General features: G+C 36.8%; 4 protein-coding genes across 5 annotated transcripts; 1 reads left to right on the top strand and 3 right to left on the bottom strand.

Annotated features, from left to right (window-relative positions):
- The first annotated feature begins 2,778 nt into the window (after positions 1-2,778).
- On the top strand, positions 2,779-10,525 carry LOC107690445 (kinesin light chain 1-like). Of its 2 annotated transcripts, none has more exons than XM_016488790.1 (13): positions 2,779-2,928; positions 5,483-5,708; positions 5,795-6,025; positions 7,116-7,191; positions 7,499-7,724; positions 7,829-7,916; positions 8,059-8,160; positions 8,657-8,830; positions 8,934-9,033; positions 9,118-9,167; positions 9,250-9,380; positions 9,469-9,535; positions 10,066-10,525. In XM_016488790.1, the coding sequence occupies exons 2-13, from the start codon at positions 5,499-5,501 to the stop codon at positions 10,228-10,230; spliced, it is 1,620 nt and encodes a 539-aa protein (XP_016344276.1). In that variant the 5' UTR covers positions 2,779-2,928; positions 5,483-5,498; the 3' UTR covers positions 10,231-10,525. The 2 variants fall into 2 exon arrangements, with proteins under 2 accessions (XP_016344276.1, XP_016344277.1); XM_016488791.1 differs by lacking the exon at positions 2,779-2,928 and adding an exon at positions 4,324-4,378.
- Positions 10,526-12,691: 2,166 nt separating this feature from the next.
- Positions 12,692-20,313, bottom strand: LOC107690444 (TFIIH basal transcription factor complex helicase XPD subunit-like). The gene is made up of 22 exons (XM_016488789.1): positions 20,158-20,313; positions 19,891-19,990; positions 19,319-19,396; positions 19,155-19,217; positions 18,912-19,025; positions 17,819-17,935; positions 17,320-17,436; positions 17,113-17,236; positions 16,929-17,025; positions 16,695-16,828; positions 16,102-16,270; positions 15,863-15,981; positions 15,421-15,490; positions 15,269-15,338; positions 14,823-14,924; positions 14,381-14,444; positions 14,168-14,289; positions 13,955-14,082; positions 13,643-13,760; positions 13,399-13,542; positions 13,181-13,324; positions 12,692-12,946 (listed from the first exon to the last, which is right to left on the bottom strand). Exons 1-22 carry the CDS (start codon positions 20,160-20,162, stop codon positions 12,857-12,859), a joined length of 2,289 nt encoding a protein of 762 aa, XP_016344275.1. The 5' UTR covers positions 20,163-20,313; the 3' UTR covers positions 12,692-12,856.
- A 554-nt stretch (positions 20,314-20,867) lies between these two features.
- Positions 20,868-24,292, bottom strand: LOC107690442 (cdc42 effector protein 2-like). Its single transcript, XM_016488787.1, has 2 exons — positions 22,958-24,292; positions 20,868-21,075 (listed from the first exon to the last, which is right to left on the bottom strand). Exon 1 carries the CDS (start codon positions 24,232-24,234, stop codon positions 23,398-23,400), a length of 837 nt encoding a protein of 278 aa, XP_016344273.1. The 5' UTR covers positions 24,235-24,292; the 3' UTR covers positions 20,868-21,075; positions 22,958-23,397.
- On the bottom strand, positions 21,071-22,550 carry LOC107690441 (cdc42 effector protein 2-like). The gene has a single exon (XM_016488785.1). It carries the CDS (start codon positions 22,350-22,352, stop codon positions 21,516-21,518), a length of 837 nt encoding a protein of 278 aa, XP_016344271.1. The 5' UTR covers positions 22,353-22,550; the 3' UTR covers positions 21,071-21,515.
- Positions 24,293-24,539: the final 247 nt, after the last annotated feature.

Raw genomic sequence — 24,539 nt, 5'->3', positions numbered from 1 at the left:
TATCAGACAGTTTGCACATGTGAGTTTATTAGCATTATATATGAATTGATTAAAAAACTTGATTACATTACTTAATTTTTGCTTGATATCATGCTTTCACTAGCTATATGGATTTTATTTATATAAAACTTTCTTTGCATCCCTCACATCTGTTTCAATCCGTTTTGGCTCTGGCATTTCTTATTTTAAAAATAATGGTTTATCCTTTTTCATATGTGTCTCTATGAGTATTTCATTGTTTACATCACTGGCCTTTTCAAGTTGACTATTGGAAAAAAAAAACAGTGCCTTGCTGTTTTGCAGTACAAAATCACCCTGAATATATTATACATTGTTATATATTATTAAATTTGTATTTTATTAATATAGTGTATAATAATATATGCAGTATGTATTCTAATATTATTCATTATTAATATTCATAATATTATATATTATTACATATATAAAATGAATAATATGATATATTATTACACATAAATGTGAATATATAGTAATATTCTATTTTGTGTAAAGGCTGTTATTAGCTATTTTTTGCAGCCACAAAATATGTTTTGACAATTATCTTTTTCCCCAAGAATGTGTCATTTATCATAAGGCAAAGTGAAACTAAGTGATATTATCACAATTAGTGGAGTTATCTGTTCAAATTATATGAATGTTTAATAACAGTACATCCCTACTGCTAATTTGCAAGTCTATAACCACATATTTGGGGGTAATAGTTTAAAAATGTAATTGTTCAATAATTTTGTTGGAGAGTTATAACTGTAAAGGCATTGCAATTAACAGCTCGCTGAATTTGATAGATATCTTGAGTTTGCATCTTACTGACAACTTCAGACAGGAGTGTCCTGACATACAAATACCACATAAACTGTTACGTGTGGTTGAGCAGAGACAACAGAGAGCGAGAGAGATAAAAAGGGGGTTTTAGTGGTTCTATTGACTTTGGTTTCTTCACATTTAGAAATATAGATTAGCTCTCTCACTGTTTGAGAACATTGCCCTGCACTGGCCCAGCCAAGCTGCCCTTATTGGGAGTAGATCTGCCCCTGGCTCCTCTAGCAGCTGAACCATTAATCACTCCAGTCTCACATATCTGCCCACAGTTGCTCCATTACTTTCACGCTCCTTCCACTTTATATCCCTGGACTCATTTTTCTTCCTAAATCATACACTGGTTTTACTCTTTCCATGCAGCAAAGTGTGCCAGTGTCACCTTTCTTCCTTTTTCAGTTGCATTTTGCAACAGAACCCTCCCTTTCCTCACTCTCAGTTCTGCACGCTCTGATTTTGTCTGTATATGTTAAACCAAAGACGATTCCCAGATGCATCCTCTGCATGGTTCTTATCGTTAAATTAAGCCTGTCTGATGGGTCCAAAGCTAATGCTGCTTATTTTACAAACCCAGACAACACCCCCTCCCTCTTACTCCAACTCACCCTAAGCAGCTTTATATATGCCAATGTGGCGTCACAGAGAGACTCCTCCCTGTACATGTCCAATACAGAGTCCATCTATTGATTTGTTACTGTCTGATGTAACAAACAGATTTGCATTTACTTTGCATTTGCAGCAAGTAATGTGTAATGTTTTTGTTGCTAAGCATTGATAAAAGAAGCAACTCTACCTAGATGGCTTATCATCATTACATATGTACCTATAATGTCCAGAAATGCTAAGTAGGCAACTCTTATTTTTTGTTCTTTATTTTCACAATACTAGTGGGCTGCCTCACTAATGCTGTCATTAATGAAGCAGGCAGTTGTTCTAATTAAACGTTACTTGAAATGTGAGGCTTTGGAATCATTACTGAAATATTTACATACACTGACTCACTCAATTAGTATATGCACTGTAAAAAAAATTATGAAAAATAAAATAAATGTATGGTTAAAAAATACTGTGTCAATGTTTTCAGTAGGCTATTATGGGATGGCATATTGGTGCCTGTACATTTTACAAATTATAACTGTATATGTCTGTTATTGATACAATTTCAATATACTGTAACTACAATCTGATTTTTACTATAAAATATACTCATCCATGATGATAATACAGGTGGAAAAATAGAAAGGCACATGAAGAGTTCATGTTAATTCCATGATGCCCATAAAACATGGCCAGAAAACCACACACGTGGCACTGAAATAATCCACTAAATAACATAAAATGAAACATGCTAATTTACACTACACTCTAAAAAACACTGGGTTAAAAACAACCCAATTTGAGTTAGTTTTAACCCAAGGGCTGCGTAAATAGGACAGAACACATGCTGGGTTCATTTTACCCATCAAATTGGGTTGTTTAATTAACCCAGCATAATGTTGATTCATTTTTAGTATAACTAGCTTTTTTTTTTTTTTTTTTTACTTCATACATGAATGAATGTTTACAGATTAACCATGCAGCCACCGGTATGCATGATAACTTCCTTTATTTTCCTTATCATATTTACAGTATAGCATATTTTATATCGTTTTTAATACGTAGGCCATACATATTGCCTATATTTAAACTCGTTTAACAAACATTAAAGTGAAGATTATACGGTAATTCAGAGATTTTACTTACAAAGCACTGACTTTGACAGTATTTGACGGTAAAATTACATTTTGCCAAATCGTTTAGAGTCTTTTTTACACATTTGAGACAATTTAAATGATTAAGAACGAGCTACATTTTAATTGCATATGTGATTCAAGTAGATTTGTAACTAGTCATCATGTGTTTGTTGATGCGATGGCGCTCGGTTGGGCGCAGTTCAGAGCAGTGGCAGGTAGGTGGCCTGAGGTCGAGCTCCACACGGCGCAGTCGCAATAAATGGTGTGAACTGACGGATCAGGTAAGCGCTGTTAAGTCAGCCTGTCTGCGACGACACAACAGGTGAATGAATGTCCGCGACCGAGGCTACTGCAGGTAAATAAATATCAGCTGTTGACACTCACTGGCCAACAGTCTCTTTATATGACCTAGGAGAATAAACAGCTCTACAGTGCGGTTTAAAGGACTATTAACTCACACTCTCGTTTGGTTGACAGTGTTTGTTTATCCTGAATTAGCCTTCGTTACAACTGCTAATCTGGTGAAAGTCATGTTTGTTAAGTGGACTGCAATTATCATCTATAAAAATAAGTTTTTAAGGGGTCTACCCGTCTTATAGAGTGTTTTTGTTTATTATAAACAGATATTCATTCAAGGTTGGACAGCTTAATTGTCAAAATTAATATTTTATTCAAACCTGTTTTAAACTGTTTTATTTCCGTGATACCTAATATTATATATAGCTCTGTAATTGTATAAATTTGTCTCTTATATTTATCTGCAAATATATAAATTCGTTGTTTACACAACACGTGTCTGGACTGAGCCTCATCAGACTCGACACTTTAGTATTCAACTGACAGGTCAAATAGGTGACATTATTGTCATTATTTACTCACCCTCATGTCAACCCAAACCTCCAGATTTGTATGACTTTATTTCTTCTATGAAGTTTGTGGATTTTAGGTGACATTTTAGCCATTCTTTTCAATATACTGACAGTAAACAATGATTGACAGCTGTCAAGCTTCAAAATGACAAAATGTGACTCCTGCTGTTCTGTATTCCAAGTCTTCTGAAGCCATACAATAGCTTTTGTAACAAACAGAATTACGTTTATGTTGTTGTTCGCTGAAATTTAGAATTAGACAACTTGGAATATAGGAATATAAAGTGTTGAACTGGAGTCTCTAAGCCAGGGTATTCGGTGTAATTTTAAATAGATCAGAACTGAAAAGCTTTTCCAACAGCAACAGCCAAAATGGAGAAATATAATTTGAAACACGTAAAAAAACATGCAAGTTAACCGTTAGTCCACTCCACCCTTTAAGCATGCCAAACTGGTATCTAATGCATTTATCATTGTTTTGTTATTTTCTCAATTAATTAAGCTTAAATGCATCTATCCTGTGTTGATGACCTCATCAGTCTGGCGTAAACAATAGCTCAGTCCTGTACCTCCCCAGAGAGATATCTGTTTCTACCTGTAAACTGATTCTTACGTAGCAACCCTTCTGCTTGTTTTCATCTGTTGGGGTGGCAGAGAAGCTTCACTTCACTTTTCTCTCTTAAGGCTAAAAGGGGTCTCTGCTCTTATTCCCTTAAAACTACACTGTAAAAAAAAATCCATAAAATAGGTGACAAATGTACTATTAATACGAAGGAATTGTCTGTATTCATTTTTTTTTTTTTTTACAGGTGTTTTCCCTGTATTTTGAATGTTGCACTTCGCTGCACTGTGTTTTAAGGTTTTCGTCAAATTAATGAATAATGTCTTGGCAGAAAATAACAGCCAAATGAGATCTTGCTTTTAGTGTGAATTGAGGTCAGTTTCTGATATTCTATACTGTGTGTGATATACTTTTACCTGTGACCCTTTTCTGTTTGTTTTTGTAGTTGTTTGTGTTTGTCTATATACATTTTCCAATATAATAATGTCTGTGTAAGTTTATGTAGCCAAAGTGTAGCAGAAGGTGCTCTGCAAATATAATTTGAATGCTGAGGCTTTTTATGCTGCACATAGTATTTATAATATAGTAAAAACTATAAAATATAGATGGGCAAGTATGGAAACATGCTGTAGAAGTTTTTGTTTAACCTTTTGTGACAGAAGCAACATAAACACCCATTTACACAGATTGTTTGAAAAAAGTCTGATATCTGTTTGTCTGAAAATCAAACAGTGACAAGCACACAAACCACTTTAGATTCAGTAAAGTAAGCAGTTTATACAGTAGCTGAACTAGTAACTTAATTCTCTTATGCTCAACAAGGTTGCATTTATTTGATCAGAAAACAGAAAAAGAGTAATATTGTGAAATATTATGACAATTTAAAATAACCGTTTTCGATTTTAATATATTTTAAATGTAATTTATTCCTGTGATGGCAAAGCTGAATTTTCAGAAGCCATTACTCCAGTCTTCAGTGTCACATGATCCTTCAGAAATCATTCTAATATGCTGATTTGTTGCTCAAGAAACATTTATTATCAATATTGAAAACAGATGTGCTGCTTAATATTTTTTGTGGAAACCGTGATGAATTGTTTCATGATAATTTGAATCAAACGTTTAAAAGAGCAGCATTTATTTGAAAGTTTGTAACATTTTAAATGCCTTTATTTTTGCTCAATTTATTGTGTGCATGATCAAAAAAAAAAAAAAAAGTTTCCTCATATAACAAAGTTTGAACTATATGTAAATTTCCCACTTTGAATAATCATTTGCATCGTCAACAATATACTCAGTATAGTAACCCAGAAATCATGTTACTTTCTGATAAGACCTAGAGTTACGCAGCAGAAATAGTGTTAATGTGAAAGTTATAATGTACTCCTGCATGCTGTGTGAAAAAGGCCTTGGGGTCATGCTCAGTTTGCACATTGAATGCATGTTAATTAATACTAAATGCATATTTTCCTCTTTAGGGACTGAGTGTCAGACATGTTGTCGGGAGAGGAAATCTTATGCAGCACCCAGCAGGTGATCGCAGGGCTGGAGGCTCTGCGTGGAGAGAACCGCACGCTGCTGGACAGCATGCAGGAAACGCTCCAGAGCCAAACATCCAGCGAGAGCGGCAGCCTGGAGCAGGAGAAGACCAACATCATTTTAGAGTCTCTGGAGAGGATTGAACTGGGCCTAGGAGAGGCGCAAGTGAGCGGCGCAGTCATCTTCATTCACTTTCTGTCCCATTAAGAGCATTTCCACTCACCCTAGCTGTCTATTTCCCGCTCATCCAGGTGATGATGGCACTGTCCGCACACCTGGGCTCCTTGGAGGCAGAGAAGCAGAAGTTGCGTGCTCAGGTGCGGAGGTTGTGCCAGGAGAACCAGTGGCTGAGGGACGAGCTGGCCCGGGCCCAGCAGCAGCTACAGGAGCGGGAACAGGAAGTGGTTACTTTAGAGGAGCAGAACAGACACCTGCAGTTCATGAGCAGCATCCGCAAGTACGACCACGAAGAGCCGCCTATGGTAAAGGTTCATCTTGAAAACATTAATCTGGATAATACATTTAGGTTCTTAAGCTAAACATTTGTTCTAGACTAGCTTTGTAGATATGGGGTTTTGTTTGTTTGTTTTTAATAAGAAAATGTCAAACAATTAAATAATACTTGACAAAATTACATCTTGATTGGAAATTATTCACAATAACAATATTCTGCTCACAAGTGACATTAACCTTGATTTTTCTTTATTTTCTGTCATTTATTTTATTATCTGGTCATATTTCATCTCAGGCATATTTTTCGCTACGTTTATTTCTGCTAAATAAGTACACTTTTTTTTTTTTTTAATGAACTTTATAGGGGTAGAATTGTGTTGTGGAAATGACGGCGCAGCAGTGGGACAATTGCAATTTGTGTAAAATCTATATCAATTATATTTATTTGTGTAGTTATGTTTATTTTATTTTCTGTTTGGATTATCATAGCTTTAGATGTAATGTAATTAATATTTTCATGATGGATTTTCATGTTTTATCTAATGTCTGTGCTTGGCACAAGGGTAAAACAATGCCATACAAAATGGCATTTAATAAGGAGGAAAAATAAATGCGTGGCATGACATAAAGTCAGTCTGACCTTCATATAACAAAAAGAAAAGGTAGAGATCTGAAAAATCAACACTTGGGACATAAAAGTACCAAAAGTAATTGACCCCCATATAAACAAAGATATTTCCGTATTTCTATTGTAATTATGACAAAGCTGCTTTTTTTTACTTTTTTTATTAACAAAATCTAGGAGTATTGATGTATTAAATTAAACATGATTCATTTTGTGATTTCAAGAACTGTGTTCTTCAATAAAAACAAATAAGAAAAAAGAAAAATGATTGCATTTACATTTTGATTTTCTTCTGTTTCTTAGCATTTTAATTTAGTTCAGAATGATGCGATTTTAATATATTAATAATAATTTACTAATTTAAGTAAGTCAACCTGCCCTCTTGGAAGTGTGCTGTGGGCCCTGAACCATTGATTGGGAGCCACTGGTCTAAAGTCTATTCAGAATATTAAATCGTACACTCATGACATGTTCATGCTGTTTGTTTCTTACAGGAGGATAAAGATTCTAATTCAGGGAAGGAGTCCCTTGATGATCTCTTTCCTAGTGAAGAAGAGGAGCAATCACACAGTACGGCAATCCTCACAGATCACAGCTGTTCCTTTACACATTTGTTTACCATGTCAGCCGTTAGAGCAAGCAAGGTTTAGTTGACGCAAGGTTTAGGGCAGTGTTAGGTTTCAACCACAGTTAGGATTTACTATAACCACAACTAGAATTTGAACTTCTTAAAGATTATTTCGATATGTTTTTATTGAGAGAAGAGTAGAGGTCAGGAAATTGAGAAATGTCACAAGATTGGTTTGAACTCATGATCAGTGCAGCTCAATCTTTAATCATGTGTGCATGTGTCTCATCGCAACTCTTGTATTTGCAGTGTCTCAGCCGCACAGTAGTGCCGCCGCTGCTGCCCAGCAGGGAGGATATGAGATTCCTGCCCGACTCCGAACTCTCCACAACCTGGTGATCCAGTACGCCTCTCAGGGCCGCTATGAGGTGGCCGTGCCGCTCTGCAAGCAAGCTCTGGAGGACCTGGAGAAATCCTCGGGCCACAGCCACCCGGATGTTGCTACCATGCTCAATATTCTGGCTTTAGTGTACAGGTCACTTCTGTAGAACATCACACATTCATTTAGCCTTAAATGTAAATATAATTATTAATCTGTATTCTAATCTTAATAAATAACATGAATATTATGCTCTACAGGGATCAGAACAAATACAAGGAAGCTGCCAATCTTCTTAATGATGCATTGGCCATCCGTGAGAAGACACTAGGCATGGACCATCCAGCAGTATGTACTGTTTGAAGATGTAATATGTTACTGTTAATAGTTTGTTTTTATTTATTTATTTTTCTTTGGAAAGTCAATAATGTCACATATGCAATCTATATACATTAGGTCCCTTTCCTTGAGTTTATGTTTCTCTTTGTAGGTGGCAGCTACTCTGAATAATCTGGCTGTGTTGTATGGAAAAAGGGGGAAGTATAAAGAGGCAGAGCCGCTGTGTAAAAGAGCTCTGGAGATCAGAGAAAAGGTACTGCCACAAAAGAGTGAATTGTAGTCCCGCGTGTCCTTTCTAGAACAGCTGTAAAATCAGATTACCTGTACACTAGCGTTTAAAAGTTTGGGGTCAGTAAGATGTATTTTTGAAAGAAAATAATTTATTTAGCAAGGATGCATTAAAGTGATCAAAAGTGACATAAGGCTTTTACATTACATTTGTAAAAAAATAAAAAACGGATTCAAATAACTATTTATCAAAGAATCCTGAAAAAATATCCTGGTTTGCACAAAAATACTAAGTAGCACAACTGTTTTCAACATTGATAATAATAAGAAATGTTTCTTGAGTAGCAAATCATCATCTTGTAATAATGATTTTATAATGACTTTATCCTTATCCAGTAAATCAAGAACAACTGGAAAAGTCATGAAGCCTTTAAATATTGTTGTGGCCTTGGAGTCAAAAAGGTTGAGAACCACTGGCCTAGTCTAAATATCTTGCCTAGCCTATCTTTGTCTATTGACAGGTGCTTGGGACAGATCACCCTGATGTAGCCAAGCAGCTGAATAACTTAGCCCTCCTATGCCAGAACCAGGGCAAATACCAGGAGGTGGAGCAGTACTATGAACGTGCATTACACATTTACCAGAGCCAGCTGGGTCCAGACGATGCCAACGTGGCCAAGACCAAGAATAACCTGGTCAGGATAGGAAATGAGTTTCTTGTCAAGTGCTAGTGTTTTAATAATGATAGTAGTAGTATATTATGCATGCTATATAATATACCATTCATGTGCTCTTCAGGCCTCCTGTTACCTCAAGCAGGGCAAGTACAGGCAAGCTGAGGCTCTTTATAAAGAGATTCTGACTCGTGCTCATGAGAAGGAGTTTGGCTCAGTGGAGGGTGAAGTGAATTTTCTATATACAGTAGTTTGACCTACTAAACATACCTGTCCAACAGTAAATTAATATTTTCACATCTATAAAGGGGATGGACAGCCAGTTTGGATACATACAGAGGAGGGAAGCTCAATACAGGTCTGTTTCTGATCCAAATATGTATGTTTTATGAGCTGGAGGAGCTTTTTCATGTACTTTTTCTTCTGTGTGTGCACTGTAGGATGGTCTGGGAAGTCTGAAGCGCAGTGGGTCGTTTACCAAGCTCCGGGAATCCATAAGACGAAGCAGCGAAAAACTTGTTCGGAAACTGAAAGGAGTTGGAACACAGGAAACAGCTCCTCGAGCTGCTGGGTAATGATATTGTGCTTATTGTTCAGCTCTCGTCACTTTTTATGTAGAAGAGAGCAGTATTTTTAACTACTCGTTTATTTTTAAACAGGATGAAGAGAGCCAATTCTCTAAATGTGCTTAATGTGGGTCTCAAAGAAAGTCAAGAGGCTGCTATGGTAAGTGTTGGGTCTTTGCTTTCAAATTTGCTCAAGTATCTAATATTCACCAAGGCTACATTTGATCATTTATTTTGATACAGTAAAAATAGTCAAATTTGATATTGTGCAATAATTTAAAATGTTTCCTATTTGAATATATTTTAAAATGTAATCTCTGATGGCAAAGCTGAATTTTCAGCAGCATTACTCCAGTCTTTAGTCACATGATCCTTCAGAAATCAATCTAATATGATGATTTGGTGCTCACAACACATTTCTTATTATTATCAATGTTGAAAACAGTTGTGCTGCTTAATATTTTTGTGGAAACATTTATAATGTTACAAAAGATTTGTATTTCAAATAAAGGCGGTTCTTTTGAACTTTCTATTAATCAATTTAATGTATCCTTGCTGAATAAAAATATTTTCTTTAAAAAAAAATCTTAGTGAACCTACACTTTTGAAGGGTGGTGAATAATTTTACAGTAAGCAGGAATTAGTTAGAGATTGATTAACAAATAATAAAAGTCTATTTTGTCTTTTCAGAAGCCCAAGAGGCTGACAGACACACGAGGTCTGAGTTCCAGCACGCAGAGTTTAGCCCGCCGCACGTCTCTAAGCGGTGAGACGGCTAACTTTCAGACAAGCCATATGACATCAGGACTCTGGGGCAATGCAGAGATGTCAACCTCACATCTGACTGGTCTGTAATGACTGCAAAGTTCATATTTGACAATAATATGAGGACTAGTATGTGATGATGAATGCAGGCCTCCCTGAGACTCACACTTCAAAGCAGTCTGTTAAAGTGCTGGAAAAGGAAAGCATACTTTGGCTTTACAAAAATATTTTTTACACTGTGTAAAAATCAGTTCAATCTACTCATTTTAAAAGCCAGTAGCAATGTAAAATGTCAGAAATGTATCATTTATTACATTTTAAAGATAGGGCCATATTTGATAATCAGGCTATCCAATATTACAGCCTTCAGCAGGGTGCAGTTTTTTTCACTAAAAGTGCGGTCACATTTATTTTGCTCAGCAGATTTTTGCAGACAAAATGCGGTCATTACAATAGGAATCCATGCATTCAGGAGTTTCGTGTGAGGACAAGAAAAAGCTCCCCACTCAGGTTTCACTCGTGTTCAGGTTGGTCGCCACGTTGACCAACAGGAAGCTTGTGTTGTGAAAGTCTCTATTTTGTGAGCATAATTCATCGCTGCATTATTGACCTGTTAAATTTCTCCAAAATTATGCTAATGTTACTGCACCTCAACAGTTTACTTAGAATATTGTAGCAATATGTGACAGCTTCCATGTCCTCACACCACCATGCAAAAGAATTATATTTAATTATAATTATAACAATTTGCACTTAAATCTTCATTGCTTCTAAATGTACTTAACTCAAATTCATAACGAATTGTAATCCATGATGTTACATTCCAAGATGAATGTAAGATATGCTGTTGTACATGCTAATTTGTATGGTTCTGAGTTAATATCAACCAACTGTGGTACGACTTGTGCCTATAAAATAAGGGACTTCTGATTTTTCAATTTCAAGCGCATGTTGTACTTTATATTTACACATGCTGTGCTATTGCTTTAGTTTAAGTTCTTTTTAACAATAGGCAGGATTTAATATTAGCAGAATTTCAGGGTACTAATACACAGTATGTAACTTGAATCTAGCTGGTGGATGTAGTTACTGAGCGGTTAGGCATCAGTGAGAAGTTACATAATCTAAACCGCTGTACATGCTATATATTGTTGAATCATGTTACATATTCCATGAGCTTAGGGAATATATTTATATACTGAATGTTGCTGATGAACCAAATAAAATTGTTCTACCTCTGTTAAAATCAAAATGTGTGAAAAGTGTTTTCAGATAATTAGGTGCTTGACAGCTGATACGGACCAATCAATAGCTGGTATCCAACTCCTGGTGTCCTTCAGTTGTTTCCCCTTTAATTTAGTGTGCTTGTGTGCTCTCTACAGCTGCTTTTGAGACAGCATGTTTCTCTTCAAACAGTAAAGAACGACACTGGCTAAAGAACAGTATTTATTAAAACCAGTTAAACTCTCCAAAATGACGTTAAAAATGTTTATGCTTCATTTACATAGCCTTCCTTATATGGTATCAGCCCATATATGGGTTCATTTGAAAGCTTGGGAGTGTCTTCTTTACAAATAATACCATTCCTTTTGGTTTTTATATTCATAAAGCAGTAAAATTAAGCTTTGAAATGTATTCGTCCCACACACGAATTTCCGCCTAACCATTGCGAATAATTTTTACGAAGAATGTGTATTTTATATATTTTTCACAAAAAAGTCAAGTCATATATCACAAGAAAGCTCTCATTCTCAGGAATTTGACGATGTAGATTATTTCATTGTGTGACAATCACAGATCGAATTATCTTCGATAGAACCGCGATGTAAAATTTGGTCACCTCTGAGCGAATTTACATTTAAACTCGTAGCACTGCTTCAGTCAGCCGCAAACAGCCACAAATATCTATATACTCTATATTATCTTTTAGATTAGGATCTCTTCTTTTCAATTCTCTGTGTGTATGTGCTGTACATGTGGAAGAATTGACAATAAAGCAGACTTGAAACTTGAAACTTGAATATTAGGCTTAATTTTGTATCTAGCAAATTTATCTTGATTTAAGAATGTTTAGATATTTGTACTGGAAAAAAGACAAAAATACTGAGGAAGATATTCATTTTTGGCAGTGCATGCAACATTTAATGGCATGACTTTATGAATGTAACACTTTCTGCACCGATTTAAGACCTTTCTAAGGCCTTAATTTATGGAAGGGCGAATTAATACTTTTTAAGACCTGTAGAAAACCTGTATAAAGAAACTGTTCAAAACTGTTAAAGGGACTAGTATCCACCAAAGTCAATGCCCTCTGACACTTTCCCTCTTGCCACTGAAAGCAGAATTGCTCCTCTGCCGTTCTCACAGGCCTGAAAGTGAAAGATAACGAAAGTGATTACTTTAATACAGGGCACCTAAAATAAAGTCAACATTACACAACACGATTAAAGAAAATAGGATTAGGGAGCATTAAAAACCCAATGTCTATTGACCTCTTGATACTTCTCCAGGGCCATGCTGGTCTCAGTGCAGGGTAAACATTTGAATTTGAGTATGTTAAATTTAGGCGAAAATACCAAAAAACGCCCCGAGCTTAAGTGGTTTAATGCTTCTGGGATTGTTGTAGAAAACACCATATTAAAGAATCATTAAAAAAACACATATGCACATATATACATATCTGCCAGACTTTGTTCCTTTTGTTCGCTTTGAGTCCTCAGGCTTGAGCGATCTGAGCAATTTTCTGAAGCATGTCCTCAGACTGCAGTTGTTCCAGGGTCAGCAGAGACAGACCCAACTGATCCTCCTGCCACACAAACATGCCACAAAGACTCTTAATTCAACATCACTGAGAACATGCACCTAACAACCTCATCCCTGCAAACGTGTCATTGTGCTCTCTCTTTTTATGTGCATATGATTTCAACTGGTTTAAATTTAGAAAGAATTTAACTCTAAACTGATTGAATGAACACAGTAAGCATGAGAGGTTTAGATCACTGAACAGGCTGAGGAAGGTTAATGTGTGCGTTGACCTTACCTGTCTGAAGGGCTGGGCCATCTGTCGTAGAAAGTGCTTGCCTAACTGCACAGTCTCATCAATGGTCAGATTTAGGCTTCCATCTGTAAGGTGTTCCTGGATCCAGCGGGGCAGCTTTCCTCGCTTATCCGCTCGTGCATAACGCTGAGGGAAACGCATCAATTAAACAACTAAGAAAAAAAAAAAAAATCATTCTACCTTCTCACTAGTTTACTTACCTTATCTGCAAAGATCATCAGGCCGTAGTCTGTTTTGCCTCGAATGGCTCTGCCCACACACTGAGCCGCATGGCGCATCGCATCAAACGTCAGAAAGTCATTTTCCCGGATTTGAAATTGGTCTCTGAGGTATTCCAGACGTGCCTGATTTAAAGAAAAAAAAACAGGTCAGGGTATTTTTATTAATTACAAAATGAATTCGAAATCTTCAAAATTAGAATCTGGGAGAAACAGCTCTACAAACCTTGAGGATTCGGCTCTGGGTATAAACATATGGCACTCCAAACACGATAACGGCACGACCATAATGATGAACTGGTGGTTGAAAAGAAAAACTGATGAACAAACGTTTACACTTAATTCTTTTAAAGAATTTGATGATTAAAACGGGGTTTCTGCAGGTACATTTTTTTAAGACCGATTAAGACCAAGCAAAGAAAAATTAAAGGAATAAATGAAAGGAGACAAAGAAATTCATCAAAATTAAGTTTGATTAAAACAAGAAAAATTATCTGCCAAAAAGGTCAGAAAGATACATTTAATTTAAAGGGAAAACAAGATTATATTTCTGACCCCATTAGCAGATATTTTGTTTTTGTTTAGCATCAGGGCCATGCTGGTCTCAGCTGCATCCTGGGTTTCTATGAAAATGAGCTTGTTTCTTTGGATGTTCTCTAGGATCCCCTACAAATCCAGCAAGAGAATTAGTTATGCTTATCTAAACAGCACTTTCAATGATCTGAGAAAGAATCAAGTTGTCTCTTCATACCTGTTCGTACCATGAGGCCACAATATTCTCCATGTAAATGTAGCTTGTGAAGAATGCAACGATTCCATCAGGAACAATGGCAGACATTTCCAGCAGCAGGTTTCCATAGTTCCGGATCACAGCTATGGGATGTATTTTAAATAAAACAGTTACCTTTTAACTGCACTCGCAAAATAAAGTCAGTAATACAAACAAAATCACAAAACAACTTACCAAAGTCTTCTCTGGTCTCAAACTTGGAGGTCATCGCTACCTGATCATTCCCTCGGCCAACAATCTGAAAGTTGGAAAAATAATATTGTTTTTATTGAAGGAAATACAGTTCTTAAAACTTTCAAGAATCACAAAATGAATTTAATAAATCGAATATATCAATACTCTCAGTTTCTGTTAATGAAAAAGAACAAGCAGCTTTGTCAGCAGAAATATTAAAAAAAAAATGTGCCTATATGGGGGGCTTCCAATATCGTGTCGGACATCAGGGGCCCTCTGAGTCAAAAAGACTGAAAACCACTGATTTAATGTGTCTTTAAAAGACACCAGTCCAGCATATCTTCATTCAAAACTCTCAATTAAATATGCAAATATTGGCATAATTGCTTTCGTCAAATGGTAAACGACACACAGTTGGATGGCATTGCCAGTCATAACTCACAAGAGGGCACAGGCAGGTTCGTGCCAGTGTCATGGTGAAAGATGCCACAGTGACTGGGCGGAAATCAAGGATGCGTGGGTAGATGTCCAGCGGAGAGAGTGTCTATTCAGAGAGAATCGATAATGATCTTAAATCAAATATTTGCTAAGTTTCTAAAACAAATAACTGCAGAAGATTTAAGTAATATTTGTTGAATATGTTTCGCAATAACACTAGATGTGTAGGCTACTGATGTTGAATGAAAGGTTCCCCATTTTAAACCAATTAACAAGCTAAAGCAAACCCATTTTTAAATGTGGCTTGCACATTTAAGGTGAAAGTGGAGTGTGTCTTACACAGATGGCATGAGTGTTACAGTGGGATTATAATGAAGAGATTAGTGAGCAGGGTGTGTAATCTAATATTCATGGAAAGATGGGGCATATGGATTGAGGAGCGCAGCTTACCCCTGATGTGATAATGACTGATTGAAAGCGCCCAAACACTGGCTTTATGGCGATAGAGGGGTCCATGCAACTGCATAGAAAGAATCCAAAGTTAGTGACAAAGACATTTCATAGAAAACGTGACAAATTGTATTAAAGCAGAATTAATGTACCTGAAGTGAAGAACAGGATTTGCTATTGTCGGTGTTCTATCTTCAAAGGGCTCAATGATGATGGTGAAGCCTAAAAGAGAATGATTACACATAAGAACTCACTTTTGCAGGAAATCATTATTAGATTAAGAAGAGTTTGAGATATTAGTAGTGTTTCAGTGTGGTCACATTAGCGAAATTTCTGAAAAATTTCATGGCCCAAAAAAAAAAAGATAAGATGTCCAAATCAAGCAGCTTTCTGTTGGTCATTGTGACAAATCCTTGTGACCAACTTGAACCCACTGCAAAATTTGCGTAGGGAAATCGTTTGCCCTCACGCAAAATTCCCAATCACATGGATTTCCTTTGGAATTACTGGATTTCTCTTGCGCAAATTTGCAGAAAAATATTTAATGTGACCACAGCTTTATGGTGGGAGGAGGGCAGGACGAGGCTTTGTTACCTTTGTTGTAGGTGCTGACAAGTGTGGCAAAGTGTGAGATCAGGGTAATGGCTGAGAAGTCAGCAATGTCTGCAATCTCCAGCGTCCTCAGCAGTGAGCGCAGCCTCTCGGCACAAAATCTGGTAGTGGATTAAATATACATTTAGGCTGGGGTGAATATGTTTCTTTATTACTTATTAATGACCATCAGTACTTCCAGTATGTGACGACAGAAGAAACGGACTGTTTCTTTTACTCGCCTCAGGGGTTTGCGGTCAATGCAGACCTTCTCATAGATGTCTTTGAGGAATTGAGGAGTGCTCTCCTGCACCACATGATGGATCCGCAAACGTGCCTTCAGGTACTCGAGAAAGCGCTTCATAAAGCCCACAAAGTGCTCTGCAGTGCGGATGCTGCCAGGTACAGCCTCTGTAGTGAGAGTCACATATGTCAACTATATTTGGATACTTAAGCCACACTTCATGAACCAAAATATTGAAACAAATGGGATTTAAAGAAATTTAAAGCAAAATTCTTACAAATTAAATCTGTTTGATTTCATATCATAGAACAGACATTGTATTATTATTGTTCAATCAAGAATAAAAGTATCTGGAGATTTTCTGGTTGTCAAACAGGGAGGATGACTTCATACATCAGCTATAAATTACCTTGGGACCAGCTGGTTGTAAACCATCACCAATATCAGTCTCAGTTAAGTTACTTTTGAGAAATATGACGTGTGTTTGCAGATGGTACTTGGATTGATATCTTGTATTTAATGCAAAGATAGACACTTTTGTGTGACGCAAGTCCAAATACTTTAGGGGTTGTTGTAGATAATAAAACTGACCTTGGAGAATTTCATCTGGCAGAACTGGGTTGGACAGATACATGTCAGTTTCTCTGGCAACATTTGCTTCTGTAAGACCCTCAACTAATCTCCTGTATTCTTCTTGGAGTTTGGCAGCATCTGTTTCTTTAATTCTTTAAAAGAACACAAACAGAAAACAGGAAATTAAAGGCATTAATCATGTAGTAATAAATAAAATACTAATGAATTCACTCTACCAGTATTTTGTCACACCTGCTAATGGTGTTTTGCAGGGTTTCCACATTAGTCTGGCAGCGATCCAGTGTCCTCCTGGTAATGTTGACGCTCATGGAATCAATACACACATTATCTAGAAGAAACAATATCAGCTTAAATAACCATGATCTGTCAACACGATATGGGTGACCATGACAAGCACTGTGATTTTTCTACTCACCGATGTTGTGAGCCTCGTCAAACACAACTACAGATTTCTTTGCAAGCTCTTTCGAGACAAGGTCTGCAATTTTTGGATCTAGTAAGTAATTGTAGCTGTACACTACAATGTTTGCATGAAGAATCTGAAAGAAAAAACATGAAATCAACAACAATGAATTGCATGCACAGCAAACATCCACCATACTAAATCTAGCAAAGTACTCACTGAAGAACGTGCCAAGAAGTACGGACACCAGCCTTTTCTACGCCCAAAATCCTTCAGATCATTCAAGTTATATATACCAGGGGGAATGAGCACCTGTCTGCCTACTGCATCAAATTCCTGCATACAGGGAAATTATTATTTTAATGTTAGTTAAATATTTGATTTACATTTATATTTGAATTAAATATTTTTAAAATATATTTTTAATATTGTGATCAAAGACTATGCAACGCAAATTACAATTTGAAAAAAATAGAATATTTTAAATAAAATGTTTATTATTTTACAACAAATATAAAAAAAACATTTGTTTTAAATCTTAAATGGACGTGATTATTTCATATACTTGAATACAATAAAATATACTGTAATTCCTAGCATACAGGACATCAGGCCTAAAACAAAGTGACTTATGACTAAATTACACATATTGTGCCGGGATTGTGAAGAAAAAAAATGCTAAAAATGCTACAGCATATGCTTGAGAAAAGCTTCATACCTCATAGAACTGGCAGACAGGTTGACTTGGATTACAGTGATGCTGAGCTCGAATATAAGATGCTGTCAGACTGTGACACTTTCCATCTACTTCTTTTCCAAACCGTAGGGAGCTCACCTGTAATCACACATTTACGGGATGAAATTAGACTCAAACTGACTAACGAATGCATGCACAATTATCCATGAACTTGATAAATGTTGCAAATGTATCTTATTAACCACAACCAAATGTCTGTCAACTTGTGTCTGTGAAATTCAGAATTAGCATGAATGTGCAGCGGTTTGTACAAATAGAAACATGTTTGTGAATACAGATGATTTCTTTTGCATTAAAGGAAGATGTGCATTTGTGGATCGAGTGGCACGCGTACATTCATTGGCATCACTTCTGAGTCGATTCTATTTGATTCATTTGAATTTTGAGACTTTCGTTCTGCCCTTTCATTCCACACACAAACAGCTCGCGATCCACATGCAGCTGAGCCTAAGAAAATCAGCGACCACTAGATGGCACTATAGCCCCAGCGGCATGTGCGCTTTTATGAATGGTTTGCGTCGTTTTTTTTTTTGTTTGTTTTTTTGGTTTGGTTATTCTCCTCTGCCCCTTCAAAATATAATAACTCTACATATAACTCTGTAGATAGTGATTTCAGTTAGTATCTTGGCTAATATTTGATCAAACTAAAACACAATAAATTTACTGTTTGCCAAACAAATGTATGACAAACACTTTCAGGGAAACCCAGAGCAGAGCTATTTTACATCAGCGTTTCATTCATTTGAGCTGATTTATATTTTCGTAAGATCTGTGGATAAACTGAAACCCTGAATATTTGCACAAATTATAATTAATTGTATTTCAGTTAAACATTTTTAACTATTTCTAACAGCAGATTTAGGCATGGATGACACACAGACAGCCGGCATGCTTCTTTGCAGCCGATTCAGACTCAGAAAATACTAGTGTAGACTATTAACAAATAATTAAGAGTTTAATTTCATCCCATACACATTCACTTCCACTTAATGAGTTCACAACACAAAAATATTACTGAAATCACACACAAATCTGCTCATTGAGCAGCTTCTACCTCAGGATGAATGCACAGATTTTTCCGTGAAGAAAGTGCCAGTGCAAGGAAGTCATTTTTCGCTTCTGTTTGCTTTGTATAATAATCCATTAGTTTCTTTAGTTCCTCCACAACCTGAGAGGACAACAGAGAGGTTACAGAAAAGACAGATACTTAACTGATGAAAAGCGTAATTGAAAAGCAATTTAAAAATAAGTCATGAATTATGCATTGGGTTATAAAAATGTATATAATGTTGAATACCTTCTCTATCTCAGGCACAGTGCGAGAACAGTAGATAAGCTTTGTGACTTCTAAAGGGTAAGCCTGCAAGACATGAAAATATAAATCAAATTACATGCAGTTATCAGACTGTCATTATAGTGAAGCTTCAAATTATATAACACAGTCATTCAGAAATCCCTCACCTTCTGGTAAGCAACGATGAGGGAAAGAAGAGAAATTGTTTTTCCTGTTCCTGAGGGCATCTCGAGAACTCCATGACCCTTTGCACATATAATAAATGTGGGAAACAGACAGATAGATAGATAGATAGATAGATAGAATCCATTTCTTTGGGGTTTTAAATTACTTTTAACTTTCACTAGGTAATTTAAATGCCCCTGTTGTGAGACAAAAGTAAAAGTACAAATATCCCATGTTGTCTCTAAATGAATATACGACTATAAAAACGGCATGCATGATTGATTGAACTTATTATCTACCACGGTGGAAATTTTCCTTTGGCTTCTCAAAAGAAAAAATAATAATTCTCATATAAGATACTTACACTTACATAATCCATTCAATATTCAAGAATAAATAATAATTCTATATAAATTAAAATAAAATGCAGTTTAAACCATATAGCACATTAGTTTAGTACATTACATTGCATGATAGTTTTGTCCTGGCGTGAAATGTCATGTCAACTACCCATAATGTTGGGTACATATTACATATATGACAATATTAGCTTAATAAATTGATTCTAACATACCTTTGCATCCAGCGTCCTCTTCAGCTCAAGCATGTACGAGTATTGTTCAGGATAAATGTAGTCATACGGAAAGCAGACTAATAATCCGTCGATATTCAGCCTAAATGGATGAAAGAGGAATCAGAGCAGAAAACTTCTGTTAACTAAACAACGGTTAGGAGAATTACCAGTCTGCACATTTGCAGCAATGCTACTAGTCTAGCAATGCACATACTGAAATTTGACCGTTTTACTCGTACAACGTTACATATCTATGGTTTTACTCACTTCATGTTTGCTGGTACTTATACTTTACAGCACTGGTGTGTTTCTCGTAGTCAGTTTTCTATCATTTCAAACATTCATATAGCTGTATATTTTACTGTCATGTGTATTACACAACAGACTTCTATCGAGTTACACAGGCGTTTTTAGTAGCACGACAATCTGTCGCAACTAAAATGCGTAAGGTATTTTGCTTCTATGATTGGTTGTTCCACTTGAAAACCCTCCCCAGTCTGACATCTTATTGGATGATACGCATGTCAATTCAACTTTTTAGCGGAAGTACATTTAGAACCATCGGGGTTAGACCTGAATAATCGAAAAAAATACCTTTTTTTGTGAAGTCTTTCATTTAAATATAAAATGTAAATATAAAATTTATATTTTATATGACTTTAATTTCAATATAAAATTATTTAAAATAATAAATAATAATAATTTTAGGAAATAACATCATTTAGGAATCATTTAGAAAATAATAGTTTTACCAAATTTAATATATGTAAATAAATGTAATTTTTTTATTAAATAATCATTATTTTTATTATAGAGTATATAATAAACATTACATTTTAAATAATACAAGAAAGAAGAAAGAAAGAGAGAGTGAAAGAAAGAAAGAAAGAAAGAAAGAAAGAAAAAGAAAGAAAGAAACAGAATATTTTGTTATTAAAACAGCAGAGGCATGTACTTATATAATGTTTTATTTACATGAACATTTTATTTCATATATTACAATGCAATAAAATATACTGTAATATTATACCCCAACAAAGATAAACCTTTACAAAGTGATTTCCTTTGTACTCATAGGCAGGGCAAATAATTATCTCTTAGATCTCATGTTTTACATATCTGCATAACATGTTTACTCCTATGGAAGGGAAGACCCATTTGGGGTCATTAATTGATAATATTCACCTACATTGACTAAAGTTGATACTTTCTGGAAAGAAATTTACTACATAGCCAAAATCCCAATTCTTTCCCTGCAAATCATAGCTTAATAAGTAATAGCAAATATAAAAATGAACAAATTGTTAGTGCTTAAATATTTAACATATCCAGTTAAGCTAGAATGACCAAAACCCAGCAAAACACTTCTCTTGTAATGTTATCCATTAACGCATTATTTTATGACCGGATCACCTTATGGAAATGAATAGATCGATTGACTGTCTTTTTCAGAGTTGAAGATGTAAAGATTATTGCCAGTTTGTTATAATTATATGTGGATAAAAATGTGTCATAATTCTACAGCATCTGTGGCACAACCAGCTCTTTCATCCCAATTCTTTCAGTGCTTTGAAATAAAGATTAGGTGAGCTGACGCCTATATTACAGTTTCTGAAAGAGTCCCCTTATATCTCATGTCTTTCTTCCACACTCTTATAACGGTCCATGATCCTAAGAACATCCTCTAAAATGGACGGTCCCAGGTCCAGGTCCAAACCCATTAGTGACTCCAAGCGTGACATGCTGGGTGAGATAGCTGGAGATTCACAGTGTTCGCTCCACAGGTCCTCATTACTGAGTCCTGCATCAGAGTCCAGACTCAAGCCTCGTTTTGGGTCCAGTGGACCGCAGCCTTCCGACATGGAGTCATCCGAGGAAGCCTCTGATAAAGAGCCTGTGGAAGGCACCAGGTGCGGCAGGACTGGGATCGAGGTGGAGAGAGTGAGGTCACGGCAGGGATCCCTGTGCTTCCCAATCCCTTCCTCACATACAGACATGGAGCGCTTCTGCGTTGGACTGTGATGGTGAATCTGCTGCTGATGAACAGGGGACGGCTGCTCGTCTAAATGCAGACGGGGGGGTTTAGGAGGTGGTTGCACAGGCGCGATTAATACCGGCATGGAGATGGTGGTTTTGAGGAGAGAATTGTGATGAGAATTATGACTGCGATGGTAAGTGTGGCTCTTGCTGTTCACATCCAAGATCTCATCCATTCTTCTGTCAATGCTGTGAGAACGAGAGCTGGGTGCTTGATTGAGAGCTGGAAGCATGTCGAGTTTGCCTTGCAAGAATCCCACATCGCCAAACATGTCCCCTTCTCCTTCAGGCCCAACATGGGCACTGTGACGCACATCACCCAGCGGCGGGCTTATTATGTCTCCTGAAAGAACGTCCCGTATTTTCTGCTTCTTTCCTCGCTTTGGTGTGGACGTCTTTAAGTACATGGGTGTCTTGGCTGGCATTCTGTTTCCCAGTATTTTGAGTCAAACGTGTGATGATGTTTGTTGCACAAATGGAGAGGAAACTAGTCCTCAGTCTGATATAAGCACTTTCATATCTTTCGGTTGGTTTGTCTCCTTTATTTTACAGCAGCTGTAAGTGACGTACTTTATGTCTGAAACTCTTCAGAAGCTCCTGGAATGTATCATCACAACAACAGACCTGAGGAACAAACAAGGAGAAGAAAGATTTACAACCTGTGAAATTCAAGAGTGGGGTAGTATTTCAAAAAACACAAAGAAAAGCACATATATTTACTGTGCAATTTGAACAACAAAGAAAACAACTCTGTTTTTCTTCTCCCCTGAGCAGAGATTTTCTCTCCAGTCTTTGCAGCTACTTACCAATAAATTACTAACCCTCAGAAATTTCACTCTTTCCACAACATGCTTCTGGATTTTCATGTTTGTTTGGAGTTTCATGAGATATAATAGCAAGGATGTTGTTTGCATGCATGCCTTTATGAGTATATTATGAAAGTGCCTCAGAACATTATTGGCAGTAGAGAACGAGATTACAAATCCACATTCCTGTTCTCCTTTGAAATCCAGCCATTGATAATATTCACCTACATTGACTAAAGTTGATACTTTCTGGAAAGAAATTTACTACATAGCCAAAATCCCAATTCTTTCCCTGCAAATCATAGCTTAATAAGTAATAGCAAATATAAAAATGAACAAATTGTTAGTGCTTAAATATTTAACATATCCAGTTAAGCTAGAATGACCAAAACCCAGCAAAACACTTCTCTTGTAATGTTATCCATTAACGCATTATTTTATGACCGGATCACCTTATGGAAATGAATAGATCGATTGACTGTCTTTTTCAGAGTTGAAGATGTAAAGATTATTGCCAGTTTGTTATAATTATATGTGGATAAAAATGTGTCATAATTCTACAGCATCTGTGGCACAACCAGCTCTTTCATCCCAATTCTTTCAGTGCTTTGAAATAAAGATTAGGTGAGCTGACGCCTATATTACAGTTTCTGAAAGAGTCCCCTTATATCTCATGTCTTTCTTCCACACTCTTATAACGGTCCATGATCCTAAGAACATCCTCTAAAATGGACGGTCCCAGGTCCAGGTCCAAACCCATTAGTGACTCCAAGCGTGACATGCTGGGTGAGATAGCTGGAGATTCACAGTGTTCGCTCCACAGGTCCTCATTACTGAGTCCTGCATCAGAGTCCAGACTCAAGCCTCGTTTTGGGTCCAGTGGACCGCAGCCTTCCGACATGGAGTCATCCGAGGAAGCCTCTGATAAAGAGCCTGTGGAAGGCACCAGGTGCGGCAGGACTGGGATCGAGGTGGAGAGAGTGAGGTCACGGCAGGGATCCCTGTGCTTCCCAATCCCTTCCTCACATACAGACATGGAGCGCTTCTGCGTTGGACTGTGATGGTGAATCTGCTGCTGATGAACAGGGGACGGCTGCTCGTCTAAATGCAGACGGGGGGGTTTAGGAGGTGGTTGCACAGGCGCGATTAATACCGGCATGGAGATGGTGGTTTTGAGGAGAGAATTGTGATGAGAATTATGACTGCGATGGTAAGTGTGGCTCTTGCTGTTCACATCGAAGATCTCATCCATTCTTTTGTCAATGCTGTGAGAACGAGAGCCGGGCATTTGATTGAGGGCTGGAAGCATATTGAGTTTGCCTTGCAAGAATCCCACATCGCCAAACATGTCCCCTTCTCCCTCAGGCCCGACATGGGCACTGTGACGCACATCACCCAGCGGCGGGCTTATTATGTCTCCTGAAAGAACGTCCCGTATTTTCTGCTTCTTTCCTCGCTTTGGTGTGGACGTCTTTAAGTACATGGGTGTCTTGGCTGGCATTCTGTTTCCCAGTATTTTGAGTCAAACGTGTGATGATGTTTGTTGCACAAATGGAGAGGATCAGTCTGATCAGTCTGATATAAGCACTTTCATATCTTTCGGTTGGTTTGTCTCCTTTATTTTACAGCAGACGTACTTTACGTACTTTATGTCTGAAACTCTTCAGAAGCTCCTGGAATGTATCATCACAACTGCAGATCTGAGGAACAAACAAAGAGAAGAAAGATTTACAACCTGTGAAATTCAAGAGTGGGGTAGTATTTCAAAAAACACAAAGAAAAGCACATATATTTACTGTGCAATTT

This window comes from Sinocyclocheilus anshuiensis, unplaced genomic scaffold (assembly GCF_001515605.1).
Source record: "Sinocyclocheilus anshuiensis isolate Anshui unplaced genomic scaffold, SAMN03320099.WGS_v1.1 scaffold1455, whole genome shotgun sequence".
NCBI classification, from domain to species: Eukaryota; Metazoa; Chordata; class Actinopteri; order Cypriniformes; family Cyprinidae; genus Sinocyclocheilus; species Sinocyclocheilus anshuiensis.
The sequence above is the reverse complement of the archived record's forward strand: the minus strand, read 5'-3'. Positions and strand labels throughout refer to the sequence as shown.